At 46.9% G+C, this 19,566-nt stretch overlaps 1 protein-coding gene across 4 annotated transcripts in view; it reads right to left on the bottom strand.

The window, feature by feature from the left end:
- Positions 1-18,869, bottom strand: part of LOC146337939 (synaptophysin-like protein 1) — a 30,392-nt gene extending 11,523 nt beyond the window's left edge. For 2 of the 4 annotated variants that reach the window (XM_084815476.1, XM_084815479.1), the window contains exons 1-4: positions 18,229-18,351; positions 5,360-5,478; positions 3,541-3,751; positions 223-411 (exon numbers count right to left, since the gene is read on the bottom strand). In XM_084815476.1, coding sequence (XP_084671602.1) covers positions 223-411; positions 3,541-3,751; positions 5,360-5,478; positions 18,229-18,297 — 588 coding nt within the window. In that variant the 5' untranslated portion in view covers positions 18,298-18,351. The other 2 variants (XM_084815477.1, XM_084815478.1) reach the window with 2 other exon arrangements.
- Between the last annotated feature and the right edge of the window lie 697 nt (positions 18,870-19,566).

The raw sequence follows: 19,566 nt of genomic DNA, 5'->3' as shown, positions 1-19,566 counted from the left end.
AATGCACCGAACAATTGATAGTTGGGGGAAAGGTGTGTGACCATCTGGGGACACCAGGAGGGCCAGATTTGGCCCCCGGGCCTGAGGTTCCCTGCCCCTGCTCCAGTCCAGCATTCTGTCTCCAACAGCACTTGGTTATGTGCCCTTGGGAACCGCACAAGGAAGGTCTGAGGACAGCTTTCCTCAGTTGTTTGTCCCCAGCATCTGACAATGCATACATACCACAGAGACGTTCAAGGCTCCCATGCTCCTGATGTCTTTAAAATGGCATAACTCAATGTGTTTCATGCAAGGTTCAATTTCAGTCACAAGGGTGGAGCCGGTGGATGCTTTGATGTCTGTGAGGGCTTTTGCCCAGGCTGATGTGCTCACCAGCCACAGGAAAGAGGTGAGCACCGTGACAGCAAAGTCCTGTGGCAGGAGAAAAGACAAGAGTTCTTAGTGGAGTTTGTGCTGGGAAAACAGAGAGAGAATACACACAGCTGATCACACACACAAAATCAGGTTGTTACTGATGAGAACTACACAAGGCTGATCCGCATATGTATCTTTATTTCTCGACTGCATGGCAAGTTAACATGTGGACTGCTTCCCTTGGAAAGCATTCTGAATGAGGCAAGGTGAAAGATAAAACACTAGAGGTGGAACTATGACTGCTTAAGAAGATCACCATTACTGATCCTCCCCCAAATGTACAGCCACAAGTGCCAGTTTGCGCTGGGTGATGGTTAGTGCCCGAAAGGCCAATCCAGTGCGAACTCAGGAGTGCATCCTAGAACATGTCCCCAAATCCCCTGCAATGCGCAGGGAATTCCACGGCTGCTGCTTAAGAGTTCGTCCTGGCTAAGTAGACAAATTGATGGAGGAAGGGTTCCCTAGTGTGACAGCAACAAGTAGACAAACAGAACCAAGTGTGCATGGCCCTGGATGGTCAAGCAAAATACCTTAGAGCTCCTTATCTGTGTATCTGGGAGGCAGCTGGAGGATTGTTATTTTAAGAAAATTATTCCAGAATAACTATCAAAAGACTTATCAAAAATGTGTGGGAACATTGGAAGTTGCCTTATACTAGGCCAGACTATTGGTCCATCTAGCCTGGTATTTTTTACTTTGACTTTGAGCTCTCCAGGGTCTCTCAGGCAAGGGTCTTTCATGTCACCAACTACCTGATCCTTTGAACTGGAGATGTTGAAGATTGAAACTGGAACCTTTTGAATGTAAAGCACATGCTCTACCACAGGAGCAATGGCCCAAACAATTCAGAATTTAAAAAGCCCACAGAGTGGATCCTGCCTGGGTAGAGATCAGGATGCAACTCGACATGCAGAAGCGATGTCACACTCACCAGAGCTCCTGATCCCAGCGGCAAGGAGAAGAGGAAGAAAGAATAATTGCATCATAATTAAAACTTTTTGGGAGTGTACCACGCCTCCCCAGAATCAGGGGTTACCTCTCAAATAGGTCAGGCTGGATGCTACACGTCCAGGAAATGCATACAAAAAGGTACAAGCACCCATACATTTTGGATGAAAATTCTTTGGAAAAACTCACAAATCAAGAAGTGAATATCTGAGGAAAAGTTACCCCACCCCAAAGAAGCTCTTATTCACTATAACCCAAAAATATCCCCTCACTCGCAACTTTTTTTCCCCATAGAACAGGGGAAAAAGAAAGAGGAGATGATAATGTGGTGAAGAAATACCATTATTTAAACAGGAAGGATTTTTAAAAACTGAAAGTCAGTACGGTCAAGTGCAGCCTTCACCAACGTGGAGCCCTCCACATGTGTTGGACTGCAACTCCCATCATCCCCTATTGGCCTTGCTAGCTGGGGCTGATGGGAACCGTAACCCAACACATCTGGAGGGTGCCACATTGGAGAAGGCTAGATGATGTTTGAGGACAGCTGAGTGCTACAAAACCCTGCTCAGCCAAGGACTAATAGAGCAGTCTTGGTCAAGCAATTATCTCTCAGTCCTAATTCCCCATCTGTCGAATGACACAAGGACAGCCACTTACATCACTGGGTTATTTCATCACGCCCTCCTCTGCGTCCCACCAATGCAAGATATACACTATTGTGGGACATGGGAGAGGGCCTTTTCTGCTGTGGCACCCCAGTTATGGAATGCCCTCCCCTTGGAGGCCCCAAAGGTGCATACATTGGTTTCATTTCAGCGCCAAGTAAAAACATGGCTTTTTACCAAAGCCTTTGAGGGCTAAATGCGTTCCCTAAAGCAACACACTGTTTAAACTGTTTGATTGTTTTCGATTTTAATTAGTATCAACTTGTTTAATGGTTTAATATGTTTTTAGCTGTTTAAATTATTTATTGTTTTATACCGTTTAAACTGATTTTATCTGTATGCCGCCCTGAGATCTTAATGATATAGGGCAGGATACAAACGTTTTAAATAAATAAATAAATAAATAAAATTTCAGAGTAAAGCCAAGATAAAAAGGGATTTCAAGGCATTTTTCAGGTTGACATATTGGTGATGTTTATTAACCAAGCCAATACTTTGCTGGCAGTATATGGAGCAAGCTTTTTCCCCAGGATTTGCAGAATTTGGCTCACTATAAGACAGCCCCATGCAAGCTAAAAGCCTGCTACCACCACTTCTCCAGTGCTAACAGAAACAGTCTGTTAAATAAAGGTCAGAGATTAATTAAGAGAGCTTCGGCTATTGGGCGGTATAGAAATGAAATTAATTAATTAATTACTGTTAAGAACAAGTGGCAATCACTCTTGTAGCTATTTTAAACAACATGGTTCAAAAGGGAGAATCATTACAAATGTATTTTTTTTATTACATTTATATCCCGCCATTTTTCCTCCTTAAGGAACCCAAAGCAGCATACATAATCCTCCTCCTCCTCCATTTTATCCTCACAGCAACAACAACCCTGTGAGGTGGGTTGGGCTGAGAGTCTGTGACTGGCCCAAAATCACCCAGTGAACTTCCATGGCTGAGTGGGGACTAGAACCTGGATCTCACGACTCCCGGTCCAACGCTCTAGCCACTGCACCACGGTGGCTCTCCCATGACACCGCACCACATGTACCCGCCTATTTACCTCTCTCTCTTGAGGAGCACAGGACATAAACCCACAAAGTCGTATACTTGATGTACAATGGACAAGCAACGCACACAGGGCTGGCTCCAGGTTTTGGAGGGCCCTTGGTCAAGACACCCCCAACGGGCAAGACACCCTCAATGGGCCCCTCTCCCTCAGTGAATCTACCTTCCCACCAGCCCTGTTGCTTTCCCCGTTGCTTTCCCCGCATCATTGCTACCCTCTTCTTGCTTGCCAGGCAGAGAGCCAGTGGCATCTCCTGTTCTTCCTTCTCACCACCGTTGTTTTCTGGGCCAGAGCGAGAGTGAAGAAGCAGATCGCAATGGTGAAAAGGAGGAGCAGGTCTGGGGGCTCTTGTCAGTGGATCCTTTGCTAGGATGTGGGCCCTCAACAGGTGCCCACCCATGCCAACCCTTGACGCTAGCCCTGAACCCACGGGGAAACAAGACGCTCTCAACTTACGATCATGGGGAGTTTACCAGCACCCCGATACAAGCGGAAGTAACCCAGGTACAGCACCAAGGCAGCAATGCAGTACAGGAACACAAAGACCGCAAAGGTGACGAAGAACTGTGCGGAGGAAGAGAAGTCTCCAACCAGGTAGTACTTCTTTTCCCAAGTGACGTTGCAGGCGCGGGGTAGGTCTGGCGGATCGAACGAAGCCCTGTTCAACCTTGAGTTCAGGATGGTAAGAAGCAAAATATGAAACTTCAGTTTCCAATCACAAGATCTCTCATGAACAGAAAAAACACAAAACATGCAATGGGTCAGTCTGCGTGTTATAAAAGGGGATTGTTCTATCATGCACCAGTGGAACCCAATATATGAGGGCCAAAACTTGATGAGATGCTGGAACATTTCTTTACTTTTCTGTTAAAAACAGGCAGGGGAGAGCTGGTTGGGAAAGACAGAACTGCAGAGTGGCCAAATGAACACTGTTTTCCTGATGTAAATCCCCTCCCCTCCCATGGCTGTTATTGGCCACAGTTAGGAACTCCCCCTGCAGCTCCTTTTAATAGAAATTTGCAGAGACAGAAAACCTGAATGTGAATCTTCAACCTCTTGTCTCATTTGACCCAAAGATTTTTTTAAAAATTAAAATCATGTTTCTAGACCTCATGGCTGCTGAAAAGGGCTTCAAAATATGTGAGCAGTCCCTAGTGAAAGCATAAAAGCCACAGAAAGGCTTAGCAGGATTGAGGACATCAAGCTTCCATACTAGGCACAGCTACCCATCCCTATCCCATAACGTCTGCCCCATCCCCTGCCTCTGTTAGCACCCCCCCACCTTGCCCTCAACCCCATGCCTTTTTATCTTTCCATTCCCCTTTTCCTGCTTCACTCATCCTTGCCAAAAGTTCTAGTTTCTGCAAAACATTCATCTATATCATAATGGCTAGGGAGAAGCCACCAGTAATTAATAACATTACTATTACTTTAAAAGCACCTTTGAATTGGCAAGGAATAGTACATAGGTAAAGATCTGAGAGAGAGAAGCCCTGCTTTGCAGGCTTATAATAAAAAAGCCATGGAATGCTGACAAACAGGGCAACATTTCTGACATCATTTTAGCTTGGAAAAACATCACACAAGGCCTAAGGCAACGGAGAGGAACCTCTTTCAGCCTGAGGGCCAAATTCAGTTTTGGAGAAGCTCCAAAACTGTCCTCCTTCCCCCACCTGCACAGCTAGTGATGGTACCCAGCTTCCTTGGGCAGTTCCTGCTGTTTGAACACTCAGGCAGGGCCTACCTCAGACACCTGCCCAGGACCTCCTTTTAAACTTATTTTCTCTGGCCAGGAGCTCCAAGCAGCCCCAGACATCTAGGTCTAGCTGCCATTTTAATTTCCCACAATGCCCCTCCATAACATCCATCTATTTCAGCCATCCCTGGGTGCCCTCCAGATGTGTTAAGACGACAACTCCCAGAATCCTCCAGTCACCTGGCTGGGGGATTCTGGGAGTCTTAGACAAACACATCTGAAAGGCACTAGGTTGGAGAAGGCAGTGCTCTATGGCATTGTGGGAAATTAAAATGACAGCTAGTATGAGCCCTGTTGTTTCCCACCACTGCCAGGTAAGTCCCAGAGGGCCCACCAATGGAAGCGGGGCCCAAACAGGGCATTTTGCCTCAGGGCCTCCTCAGTGCTGGAACCAGCCCTGCCTACCCACATTTGGCCTCCCTGTGTCAAAGGGAGAATGTGTTTTACTGTGGAAACGATTAGAAGGGCTACTCCCTGTGCCAGGGTTACAGTGTTCCTCCAAAGGGTAAGTGTTCTTACCTGAAAGGGTAGGAAAAACTAGTATATAAAGTCATGTTTGGGCTACCGGAACAGAAGATATTAAAGGCGGTTTTCCCACTGTAACCTCCACAGGTGGCAAATGCGAAGATGGAGAAAATCTATGAAGGACCAAGACAACAAGAAAACGAAAAAGGAGATATGTCAGTGCAGTTTTTCAGATATATGGGCAAGTACAATACAGTGGAGGAAATATCTGCATTTCATGGGCTCTTTTAGGTCATGTCCACATGAGAGGTTTGTGCAGCTTTGTCAAGGTCACTAGCTATGGGGCGAACTCAAATGGCAGACCTCCAAGGAGCTTGTTTGGAGGCCTGTTCCTTGGGCTACTGCAGCTCTGTGAAAAACCATGGAGTCCCTTGGGGTTAACAAGGGAAGCAAAGATGGAAGACACTGCATGCAGCAAGAAAATGAGGGAGAAATGAATTATCCAAAAGTGCCAAATGTTATTAAACCTAGTCCCAAACAGTGAATGTTCAACCACTTTTAGCCCTCGGGCTGAATCAAATTTCAGAGAATTTTATTTCATTTACTTTAAAGATTTTTAAGCTACCTTTCAGAGTGCATTGCCCTCACAAGATGGCCTACAATATTATAAACATATGACCATACAATTACAATTAAACATTTGCACACCTAGAGATGTGAAAGACAGGGGGAAAAACTGGAAAAATTCAGGAAAAAAAGGGGGTTTCCACTCCCCCCCCCCCCGAGGAACATTTTTGTTTTTTTCTGAAAAATTGGAAAAATTGAACAGCTTTGGATTATGAAATATTTTCTTTTAGAATTTAAGACAAAGTATTTATATACTGTTACCCAGCCTTTGCTCCCCCCAAAATTATTTCTAAGAGCTACATAATAAGAACGCTTTTACAGAAAGGCTACAGATGTAAAATGCCTGGAAATAATGAAGCCATGGGTGAAAAAAAAAATTAATCCGCTCTGTAAGATTCCCAGCATAGTTAGTTCTTTCATTCCTTATTAAAATTATTGATCTAAAGTATATTTTACTGATAGACATTTATACTCAGTTTCCCAACATTGTGCATTCTTGACAGTAAATGTGCATTCTAAACAGCTTGGGTTTTGTTCTATAGAGTCCTGTGTTTCTGATGCTGTCACAGTCATTTAATACAGTTCTAATCTATTGAGATAATAATTACAAATTTACTGAGTTTACTTTTTAAAGTTTTAAAATATAATGATAATTTTATGAGCAAACTAAGTCATGCATAAAATAACTTTACGAACAGGATGGCTGCTTTGTTTCTGAACACCTGGTGCCTGCTGGATGTTTTGGACTACAGTACCCAGCATTCCTGACCATTGGCCATGCTGCCTGAGACTGATGGGAGCTAAAGTCCAAAATACGTGGAGGGTATCAGGTTGGGAAGGCTGCCTTAAAGCAACAAAGTGACTTTAGATCTATAAAGAGTGCAAAAAAATAAGTACTGCTTATTTTTCAATTTTTCCAAAATTTCCAATTTTTCACCCCGTAAAAAGCCTGTTTTTTTCCCCATGACCGCAAAATTTCTGGAAATTTTACATCTCTACACAAACCACACACAGCAGCAAATGATTTTTAAGCACCAAATGCAGACTGGAATAAATGTGTCTTCAGGTGTGTGTTTTTATTGCCAGCAGTGATGAGGCCGTGCGTATCTCCCTAGGGAGGAAGTCCCAGAGATATGGGGCCACCATCAAGAAAGTTCTATCCCTGGTACCCACCAGCCTAATGGCTCTTGCTGGGGACCAGAGAGTAGGGCCCCTGACGCAGATCTTAATGCTTGGAAGAACAAAGGGGGTGGGGACAAAATACACACACACACACACACACACACACACACAAAACACCCCAGCATATTTTAGCAGAATGCTCTTACAGCCAGTAACTAAGCCTTAGGAGAGGCACTTCAACGTTTTGGAATAGGAAAAACTGCACAAAAGCCAGGAAACCACCAAATGATCAGTGGGGGGTGGGGGGAAGGGGGTGGATCCCTCTGGGGAACCCTGGAGGGTTGGGCTGGAACCTCAGGAGGGTTGGATTTGGCCTTTGGTTCTACATTCCTGTCCTAAATAATCCAATGAGGACGGAGCATGCTCAGTGGGAAGAGAATATGGAGGGCTGGGGAATGAAAAAACAAAGGAAAACTGCATGGGGGGTGGGGGGGATGTAATGGAATAGCTGGAAACCTGAACAGAAGCATTCCACACTGTAACACTTTGATGTAGGTCCCTCTTGTTCAGAGGCTGGTGGCTCCAATGTCAGCAGGGTGGTGAATCGGGTCCAGATTTCAGTCAGAACCACTCAGAACTCTAAAGGGGCTGCACCTTGGATAGCCCCTTTAGAGTTCTGACTGAAACCCAGAGCGGATTCACCGCCCCGCTGACATCGCAGCCACCTGCCTTCACTGCTCTTGTTCTTAATTTATAGAGCACCTCAGGCTTGCTCTACAAAGAATAAAAAGCAAAACCATCCCCACCTGCAGGGTTACAATCGAATAGGCACAGTACAAAAGGAAAAACAGATTTCCTGAAGAGAAAGCTTTGACAGCTCCTTCTAAAAGGGTCAGTCTCCCAGGTCATCCACACCAAACTCGGTAATTGACTGCAGAGCTTGGGGGCCAACACCAAAAGCGAGGGATAGATCGTGGGACTGCCTAGAGGTTTTCCTCCCGTCACCAGAACCAGTCTCTTTTCCCATTGCTACCCGATCCTTTTCCCTGAAGATGCCAAGACTTGACTTGCATGCAAAACATGAGCTCTGCTGCTGAGCTACACTTCCCCCGCCCCACCTCATTCTGCTGGTGTTTAGACTAATTCCCTGATTCTCCAAGCCTTTCCTTGGTTCCTCAACCTTGTCGGTCCCACAAACCACCTGCCTAGACTTCCTTTTGGGAACTGACACTTTTAGCCTTCCTGACCCACAATTTCCATGTCCCCACACCCCCCTGAAAAAAGGCCTAACCTTGCAGAAGTCAAGATCTCTCCTCATCTGAGAGGCCCTGACGATACAGGGATCCTTTCAGAGCAATACGTTTTTATGCCTCAGAAGTTCCACATAGACTGCTAAGCCACCAGAGCTGCCCACTATGTGGGCAAGCAGGGATCATCCGGGGCAGCACTGCAGTGGGGGCTGCATGGAGTGTGTTGCTGCACCACAGAAGTGCGGAATTTGGCTTCCTGAAACTTTCAGCTCTTGTTTTACTGCAACTGAGTTTTATAGCCCTGGGCTATAAAACATTGTTCCTCCCCATGACTAGTGGAAGCACAATAAATCATGCCATAAAATATAATGCAAATTTGCACAACTTAAAACCAAAGAATACAACACTTCTTGGCACAGAACTGGAATTCTCTCAGAGCACAACTTCAATTGTGCACATGTGTGTTTCTATGGGTGGGTTCACCTGACGCTCTAAGCCACCCTACAACAGACAATCGGATTCACCGTTGGTTGTTCTCCCCTTCTTTCCCCCTCAGTCCTCCAGCTGGTATCCCAGTATCCTGTGCAGCTGAACCCATCCCATCCCCCTCCCTGCCTGTGACCCTTTTCCTTCCCTGGCTTTAAAAAAAAACATTTTGGCCCCAGAAATTTGTGCAAATATGTGTTGTTGTAGCTGTTGTTGTTGTTATTATTGGTCTTTCTCAACCTCACGCTTACAGCTGTCCAATATGCATAGCCTTGCGTTGTCAATGTCCTTGTAAGTTTCAGCTGTCAAAGGGAGTGAAGCCAGTAGAGAACATATAAGGATATTGACAAGGCGAGAATACAGATAGGCTAACTCGTCTTAGTGCAGCTCTTCACTCATACCGTTTTTAAAGATGGGGGAAAGTGTAAGGCTGAAATAGCACATATACTTACCAGGAGAAAGCCCACTGAACACCGTGGGACTTACTTTTAAGTAAATGCGCACACAATCAAGCTGGAGAAATAGCACATTCGACAAATCAAGGGTTCTTCATTGTATGTTGCTCTTCAGCAGGTGATCCATGGGACACACAGGGCCTACTGGGCCCCTCCATCTACCCAGCCCCCCACACCCTGCCCCTTTCACGCTGTCATTAACCCCACGCCTTTCCTTGCTACTCATGGTGGCAGTAATGATGTTATGAATTCCGTTACATGTGCGCTGTAAGGAAACATGGTGGCCAAGTGAACAAGGAACAGGTGAGAGCCTGGGAGCAGGGTGGGGGGGGGTGAAGGCAAAGGAGGGCTTTGTATATTCCTCACTAGATTTAAACCATTCTGTGCCAAGGTAACCCAAATTCTGCAACCTGTATAAATTATGTAAATTAATCCAACGTGCACAATGTCTTTTTTTTTTTTTAAGTATACTGTTCTTTTCCTAGCCCTCTTTTCCCTTTTGCCATTTTCCTGTCACACTCAAATCACCGGTGGCACTTGGGTATGCATCTCCAAAATGGTTTTGTTTTTCAAAATGGAGTAAGTCAGGGGTGTGGAACCTCTTTCACACCGAGAGCCAGATTCAATTCTGGAGAAGCTCTTGGGGGCTGCATTCCTGGGGTGGGCAGGGCTGAAGGCAAAAGGGGCTGAGGCCCCAAGTACCAGAATATCTTCTCTTAATGCTGTTAACTGCCAGTAACTAAGCCTTAGTAGATGTGTTTCAAATTTTTAAGATCGGGAAGAAACTGTGCAAAAGCCACCAAATAATTTTTGATTGATGGAAAGGGGATGGGGGCATGAGATTCCCCTGTCTAGGGAATCCCAGAGGTAGGGATCGGGACTCAAGGGAGGCCAGATTTGTCCTGTAGGCTTGAGGTTACACATCCCCATTGGATGGGGCAGATGGGAGAGGCAGCTCTTAACTCTTCTGTTATGCCAGCTAAAAGCCCCCCTCTGGCATGTGATTTTGGCCTTGCAGGGAAAAGTGTACAGGCATTTATATCTTATCATATTTGGGTAATTTGCAGTGGGAAAATGGCATGAGAGGAAAGGGTTAAGAACTAGCAGTTAACCACCCATTTTGAGTGCCTTGTCATACATATTTGGGAACACAGTCTGGTGCCATGATTTGAACTTTAAAAAAAAGTAGCAGTATTGGAGGTGCGAGAATCAAAATCTGAATTTTTCGCAAAATAAAAATGTTGGGGAAATCTGACAGCTTTTGAAACTGTGAAATTCCATTTTAGGTCTACAAAATATTTGATGTCACCCAGGATAGGAAACAAGGACTGTAGAGAGACTTATTTATTACATTTATATCCCATCTTTTTTCCTCCAAGGAACCCAAGGCAGTGTACATAATCCTCCTCCTCTCCATTTCATCCTCACAACAACAACCCTGTGAGGTAGGTTGGGCTGAGAATCTGTGACTGGCCCAAAGTCACCCAGTGAGCTTCCATGGCCGAGTGGGGTCTAGAACCTGGATCTTCAGGCTCTCAGCCCAACACTCTAGCCATTACACCACACTGACTGCTGTCACAACATTCCTGTTTCAAAATAAGTTATTTTCATTTGAATGGAGGGAGGCAGCTACGGAAACACCAATTTTTTTTTATATAGAACTTTTCTGAAAAATGAGGTTTTCTATTTGGAAACCCTAGCCTGCAGTCTTACACATCTACTTCCTCCCACCTCTGCTCAACTTGCATAAGAAAATTTAAACCTTGCAGAGCTACCACGTTTAAGGCAAACAAACTGAGAAAACATTTATGAAACTTATTATTTTTATGCACAGAAGCTTTTTCCTTGGTGCAGGATCTGAAGTTAGGACACATACATAAGCGTGCAACAGTGGACTGAATTAATAAAACGAGACTCAATGGATGATTCACTGCCCTATGTTTCACTATGCTCTAAGGATTAGAGAGAGGAAGAAACCGAAGAATACCCCTGTGGCTTTGTTCATTTCCTTGTGCCTTTATGAGTTTCCTCTTCAATATAAGCTTATGCAAGTATTACCCAATTTAAGTCATATTGCTAGAAACACTACAGCTGGAGAAAAATGCCAGCCTAGCCTATGGTGGGGCATTAAATGAGCACAAATACAAAAAGTGATATTGGCCCAGCTTGGACAATCACAAATCAGCTTAACAAGCGGGGATATGCATAAGTCTTTTGCCCACACATGGAGCCCCTTCTCAGCGCACCACAATTAAATCAGAAAGTATTCAATTAACCATCATTTCCCGCCACATCCAAACTGAGATATGATGGTTACCAGGTTCAGAACAAGCCAGGACCTTAAAGCAACTTCAAACCATTAAGATCCTGATGTGTTCAGAAGCCAGTAATCATAGTTTCTCGGTTCAGATGTAATGGGAAATTATGGCTAATTGAAGACTTCTTGCTTTAATAACGGCATGCTGAGAAAGGAATGGGCTGCTTGCATGGGGAAAAGACTCAATCATTTTTCAGCTTGTTAAGCCAAAATATGATTATCTGAATTTGCAAAGACCAAAGTTTTAAGCTATATATTGCTTTTACATTTAGTACTCTAATATGCAGAACATTTTTGGGACTCCCATTAAGCTTAAGTTCCATCTTGTTAACTTGGCTTATCCCCTCCACCCCCATATGTGCATGTTACGTGTGTAAACTTTTTAATCTTGAGACTGAATGATTCATGGGGCTATGAACATTTTTAGGATACTTTCACACCACTTAGAAACCTGGCGTTTGGTATACACCTAATCCAAAGGCATTCTGATCTACTAGAAAGTCTGAACATCTATATACTTTTTCCTGAAATTGTACACCAAACCGGTTATGATTATTTTTTCATAATAGCTAGGGAGTTAAAATTTGATAAATACAAGATATCCTGATAGGTACAACATTCTCCGAGGGTGGCTTGGAGGATGGCAACAAGGTAGAGGGCCTTTTCAGTTGTAGCCCTCCAATTGTGGAACACTCTCCCCGCTTTGCAGAAAAGGCAAACTAATGTTATCAAGGGGCTGGAGCAACTCCCCTATAAGGAAAGGTTACAACAGCTGGGATTGTTTCACTTGGAAAAAAGGTGAGTAAGGGGAGACACGACAGAGGTGTACAAAATTATGCATGACATTGAGAAGGTGGAGAGGGAGACAATTTTCTCCCTTTCTCACAATACTAGAACCCAGTGGGGTCATCCCATGAAACTGATGGTTGGGAGATTTAGGAAAGATAAAAGGAGGTACTTCTGCACACAGCACATAGTCAAACTATGGAATTTGCTATCACAAGATGTAGTGATGGCCACCAATTTGGATGGCTTTAAAAGAGAGTTAGACAAATTCCTGGAAGAGAAGGCTATTAATGGCTACTAGTCCTGATGCTTCTATGCTACCTCCAGTAATCAGAGGCAGTAAGCCTATGTACCACAGTTGCTGGGGAACATGGGCCAGAGGGTGCTATTGCACTCATGCCCTGTTTGTGGGTCCCCAGTCGACAACTGGTTGGCCACTGTGTGAACAGAATGCTGGATTAGATGGACCCTTGGTCTGATCCTTATGTTCATGGCTGTTCTTATGTTCACTGAGATCCACTTGGCACCAACACTGTCGTCTTTTTGGAGCTGGTAAAGACTTTCCTCTACTGCCAGGCATTTGATGGCATATGATAGGGCTTTTAATGACAGCTGTTTTATCAGGCTCCAGTATTCTATTCGGGCCTGTCTTTAGCTGTTTTAAATTGTTTTTAAATTTTGTATGTTATGTTGTATTTTGGAATTGTAATTTTGTTAAACTGCCCAGAGAACTTTGGCTATTGGGTGGTATTGAAATGAATAAAATGAAATGAATGAATTCTGAAAACTATATATTTGTGCATCTTTCCACTGAAATAGGTGACATGAATTGTATCCCCAAAATGATTAAGGATACAGTCCTATACAGCAGGGGTGCAGAACCCCCTTTCAGTCCGATGGCCAAATTCCATTTCAGAGAAGCTCTTGGGAGCCATATTTCAGTGTGAGCAGGGCCACAGTTACAAGCCACAAAGTGAATTAGGAGAGCAATTCTATGGTCCCTGGGAGAGCACCCCAGGGACCATAGGATCACTCAGAAAACCCACCCAAAGTTGGAGGCAGTGCTCTGACCTTGGATATCCAAGACCCCGCCCCCTCACAGCCACAGAATTGTACCAGCTGCCTCTCCAAGGTCAGAAAAGCAAACTTGGAGGAGGAAAGAGGTGTTCCAGTGGGCGGGGAGGGGAGGAGACCAGAGAGGCCAGGATACAATTTATCCTGCACCTCCTTCAGCCTCCTTCGCTCCCCCTTCAAAATGCCCTCCCTAGACAGGCTGAAAAGCCTGTCTAGTGAAAGTCATCAACTATGGGGGATCGGAGGCGAAGATCTCCTCCTCTGTTCCTCCCGCCCTGCCAGCTTCAGCCTGACAGGGCATAGGTATCTTGGAAGCCTCCAAGTTCGGAGGTTTCTGAGCAGCAAGTTTGCGATCGATAGGATTGCACTGTAGAAGTCTTTATAATGTGCATAGAAACCCTAGTCCCTATTGAGTCCCTGATTAACACAATCAACTTTCCTTATCACCTCTTGTTCTGCAATCTCATGTACCCAGAGAGCCCCTGATTTGATTTCAATATCTGTAGAACTGTCACCCTGAGGTCATGAGGAATGACCCATTTCAAAGAAAGGATTCCAGGCATATGCTTCCACGAAAACTGTTCCAAGAGCCATGAATTCAAGGTGTTGCATCAGTAAGGCTATATTCCTATGTGTGATTACTTAAGAGTAAGTCTCAGTGAAGTCAGTGGGACTTGCTTCCATGTAAAGATGCTTATGAACCAGCTGAAACTTGTAGTCGCTGGGGAGATCCATGTCTGGCATTTCTAATGTCTCTTGGCTGCCTTTGATTCATTGTTCTCCTCCTCTACACCTTTTCATCCCAGCAGAGACAGCTCTGAGAACAGGAATTCTGTTCCCAGACCCTTTGCAGTTCAGTTCCCCTTATGCATAGGCCAAAGTCACTGCATAGAAATCTGGTTTCAATCTCCCCATTTCAGGCATCCCATACACCAGGGGTCCCCAAACTTTATGGGTCAGTGGACACATTTGGAATTTTGGGAGAATGTTCAGGGGTTGGACTTGATGGTTTTATAGGCCCCTTCCAACCCTACTATTCTATGAGAATGTCATGGGTGCTCTCATAAAATGGCTGCCAATGGGGACGGGGGGGAACGGCCAGTCACAGAACACTTGTTTTCTAGAAAGCAAAGTAGGGGGGCTAAAAGAAAAATAACTGGCTCAAGAAGATAAGTATAAGGCAGAGGGGAAGGCCTGAGCTCCAAAACACAAAACCACTGTTCTGAATCCAAATAAAGATGGTGCTGGAGGGTAGGCCTTTGCTTTGCGGCATGCCAGACTCCCAGTCAATGTTCTTTAATTACAAAAAGATCTTAATAAAATTAAAACCAGGGGGGGCAGGGAGCCTCATGGGCATCAAGAGAGGTATCTGTCTGCACAAAGGTGTCCATTGGCACCATGTTGAATACCCTAGCCATGCACGATTTTGTTTCCCCTTCTCTGACGCTGAGCCCCAAACAGAAAACATTCAGTGCCAGGTCTCTCAGCTCAGGGGAAAAATCAGTAGAGATATTCCTGTAGCGCACTGTTCAAAGGGTATGACGTGCCTGAGAAAAAGGGCAGGGTGCTGGTGCGCTACAGAAGTCACATGGAACACCCCAGGCAGAAGTGGAGGAAAACAAGAAAACTCAGGGCCGGCCCAAGACATTTTGCTACCTGAGGCGAAGAACAAGATGGCGCCCCCTCCCTGTTCCACATATGGAAGCCAACTGAACTGGCACTTCTTTTACTAACACTGGCGATGGGATAGCATCCTCCAGCGCACCAGGCTAGTTTAGGGGGCCCAGGACAGGCCTCAGGGCATACACAGCTCTGTCCTCCGATAAAGGGGAACAGCAGCTGGTACAGGAGGAATACCCAGAGGCTGCTACTGTTGTCCCCCAGCATCTGCTGCCTCAGGTGGTCCTCCCACTCTGCCTGGGATGCAGAACATCAGGCTGGGGTCCCAATCCAGCCTGGCTGGGGTCCCCAAATAGCCACGTCCTTCTTCCCCAACCACTGGTTATTTGGTGTTTTCCCAACTCTTGTGCAGTGTGCCCCCCACCCCAGTTTCTCCTCAGACTTAGTTACTGGCAGTGGGAGCTTTAAGCTAAACTATGCTGGTATTCTTGGTATCCTTGGCATTTGGTGGCCTGCCCCTTTTGCCTTTGGCCCTGCCCACCACTGGAATGTGGCCCCAGAAAGCTTCTCTGAAATGGAATTCGGGCCTTGGGCTGAAAGATGGTCTGCACCCCTGGTTACTGGTACGGCTGCCTCTGGCACTGGGACCCGAGATGCAGGAAATGAGCGGGTACCTGTGCTATGGGGGTGGGCCCCAAGTGCGGACCCCGAGTTTTGTCTTTAAATGGAAGTAAAATGTGACACTCTTTTGGTTGCCAGGGGGTACAAACTTTTCTAATCTTATTTATAGGGCCTCAACATGGAGGGTACAATCCTATCGAGGTAGGCCGCCACCTCCGAACTCGGATGCAACCACCTATTCATGCAGAGCAGGAGCAGCATGGAGATCTTCAGCCACCCTTCACAGGAAGTCAGAGTGGGGACGCACACACACCGGACGACGCATAGGAAGCCTTCCTCAACTTAGCTGGACGATGCATAGATCACACCCCAACCTAGCTGGGGGATGCTGGGAGTTGTGGTCCAACACATCTGGAGAGTGCCAGGTTGGGGAAGGCTGGGTTACACATATCTGAGAGCTCAGAAGAGGAGTAAGATGACTGTAGAGATGCCAAATTAAAAAGCACTAGATTGCAGCATAATATACTGAAGTATCCCAGTTTCCGCCCTCAGCTCCAATTATCCACAACAGGAGTGGGCAGGCTTTAGACTTGTGGGATCTACTTTGTTGTTTTTTTTACCATCTCCCAAGGGTCTACCAACTGGAGCCAGGTGCAAAATAGCGGGTAGAGGTGGAGCCAGGTGCAAAATGGTGTCTCAGGAGGTGCAGCCAACTGCTTACTGCACTGGGATAACCTGCATATATATGCAAGTACATATCTACAAATGAGTTATTAAAGAACAGGATTTCTAATAGCATAATTTAAGGTGAGGGGCGGGGGAAGCTTTTTTGCTGTTGGCATTTTTAAACAACTGGGAGTCAGAAGCCCTGGCCAATCTAATACAAGTCACCAGTAGACGCTGCTCTACCCACCCACTGCCCTCTCTACAACACAGAATAGTATTTCTTCCAACCCTTCTAAACATAAAGCAATGTTCTCTTCTAAAAACTTATCAGATCTCCTCCCACCCCCTACCCCTGCCAAAAATGACTCTCACCATGCAAACCTGCCTTCCACTCGCCTTCCAAGTTGCTTCCTTAACTAGGTCGTAGACAGTTTTAATTTCAGTGTGACGCTAACATCACAATCGAATTTCACATGGAAATGAAATTGAAAGCAACTTCTAGCCGAGGTATATATTTTATCTTCTTGTTACAACCCTACGGAAAGCACAAACTAATGTAAGCCCCAGATGTGAACAACTCCAGGATTAAGTAACAGCCTAGTGTAGCCAGGGATTCATGACTTCACTTCCCAAAGCAGTCACGATCTTCCTCCAGTTTTGGGAACCCCTGAAACTTTACTGAGAAACAGTAGGACAAGCAGCTATTTCTATGTGTGTGTTTCCAGTTAACGTCCATAGCTGTTCAAACCACCTGCCCCCAATAAGAGGTGGCAGGACAGACCCTCTGTGTAAATCGCAGGGGACGCTGGGTTTACCCCAGTCCTGCTGCCAATGGTCTACATCAGCCTTCTCCAACCTGCAGGCTACAACTCCCATCAGCCACAGTCAACCTAGACAGTAGCCAGGCTGGCTGGGGATGACGGGATCAGTAGTCCAACACATCTGGAGGACAGCAGGTTGCGGAAGGCTGGTCTACAGCTATCAAACCAACCACTGCAAGACATGACTGTCCATGAACCTCAGTCGAAAAGCCAGCCCCTAAAGGGCAAATGTAAGGTCCTGAATGACTTTGGCAAGTAAGCCAAGCTACACATAAGGCTAACAAGCCCCGGTCGGTCCCTTAAAAGTGACTTGATCTGGACCAAATGCAAGTGCGGTCAATGAGTTCCACTTTGTCACCGCAGAAGTTCTTCTAACTGAGCCTAATCTCTTTCCACGTGCACTGTTACAGTAGAACCTTCTGCAAAATCCAGAATCAAGCAAGATCGAGCCTCTCTTGTCCTCCATGCTCCACTGATCTAACCCCACACGGACTCGGCTCCAGGACGTTTACTCCCCGTACAGGCAACAGATCACTCGGTTGGCACGTGCCATTCTCTGAAGCATGGAATGGCCGTTCTAATTCTGCATTACTGGCCAAGAGGCCCAAACCAGAAGGCAGCAAAATATTCCAGAGTAATCAATCCAATATTTTCCATTTAAGCTGATTTCGCTCGCCTCCCTCCCATGGGAGATTCCTGATTTGAAGCACATGGTTTGTTTAGAGACAGAACCACAAATATCCCCGCCCTACAACAGCTATGCAACGGGGGCGGGGGGAGAGAAACCGCCTAAAATAGATCTCTGGACCGGGGGAGGGGGGCGGGAAAGCCAGGGATCGTGCCCCCCCCCCCCCGGCAACAGCCCAGGCCGGAGGCCACGCCTGTGTTTATAAGCAGGGGAGAAAGGCAGGAAGGAACGAGGAGCAGGAGAGCGAAGCAGAGCGGGCTTGGCCCGCTGCAAATGCCCGCTAAGGGGACTGGGTGGATCCTGCCTCGCGCGGCGATCAAGCTGGACGAAGCCCGAGAAAGGGCCTCGATCCCTCCCGCCCCGCGACGACCCGATCCTTGGCTTAGTCACCCATTGCAGGATTTTGATGAAGCCCAGAGGCTCCTTGATGGGTCCCAAGTTCAGCTCCGGCGCGGACATTTTCTGCGGAAGGCGAAAGCGAAGCGAAGGCGTCGTCTTCGTCTCTTGCACCGCGAGGGGAGGAGCGGTGACGGCCCCGGCCCCGGCCCGTCCTCCTACCTGACTCACTCGCTCCGCGCCGGGCTGGGCTGGGCTGGGCTGGGCTGGGCTGGGCTGGCCCGGCCCGGTCGTTGCTCACGCTCCGCCCCAGACCGCCCCGCTGCAAGACACCGAAGCGGCGCTGAGCCGTTGCCGCTGCCCGGGCGAGGAGCGGGCGCGCGGGGGGCCGGTGTAGCCGGCTCGGGGGGCCGCTTCCCTCGCTCTTCTGCTGCTGCCGCCCCCTCCCGCGCCAAGGGGGCCACCACCTTCTTTCCTGGTAGGACCAGCTGCCTGGGCTCTGGGCAAAATCCAAGATCAGCCGTGCTTAGAGTAGATCTTGGATTTTACCCCTTGACAGACACGCGGCTGTTGGACGGCAAGCGGCAGCTTTCCCTTTGCCTGGAGAGGCATGGCAGCCGCGAGGGGGGAAAGCTTCTCCCGTTGACTTCTCTGGCTGGGAAGGCATCGCCGTGTGGTCTAGCGGTCCGAATGTTGGGCTGGGACTCGGGTTCAAGGCGCACGCGCGAACACACACACACACGCGCGCGCAGGCACACGCACACACCCCGGACAAAGCTCACTGGGTGACTTTGAGCCAGTCACTAACTCTCAACCTAGCCTACCTCACAGGGTTGTTGTGAGGCTAAACCGGGGAGGAGGAAGGCCACCGTGGGCTCCTTGGAGGAAAGGCAGGGTATACATGTGCCATCTTATTTATTTGTTACAAGAGCCCTGTTCTCTCCTGCAACATTCCGCCCCGCTGCGCCCAGGTCTCCGGTGCCTTGAACAGTCACATGATAGAAATTCAACAGGTGCAGCAGCTTTTCCTGACCCTAATAGGCAATGCTTTACCCACTGAACTTCTGCCTGTCCAAAGGCACAAATGCAGCCCTGCTGGGGGTGGGGAGGAATGGTGGGGCAACCCCACTCTCCTTGATTCCTAGGATTCTGTGATAGGTCATTCTGTAAGGCTGCCCCAACCTGGTGTCCTCCAGATGTTTAGGACTTCAACCCCCACCAACAGCATAGCCAATGGTCAGGAATGCTGGGAGTTGTAGTCCAAAACATCTGGAGAGCACCAGGTTAGGGCAAGCTGTTGTATAGGAACATAGGGAGCCACCTTATACCAGAATCAGGCTATTTATTCATCTAGACCAGTATTGTGCACTGTTCTGATTGGCAGCAGCTCTT

The sequence above is a fragment of the Heloderma suspectum genome, chromosome 10 (genome assembly GCF_057233095.1).
Source record: "Heloderma suspectum isolate Gila_16-S chromosome 10, 16-S_ref, whole genome shotgun sequence".
Classification (NCBI taxonomy): Eukaryota; Metazoa; Chordata; class Lepidosauria; order Squamata; family Helodermatidae; genus Heloderma; species Heloderma suspectum.
This window is presented reverse-complemented; position numbering and strand designations above follow the sequence as displayed.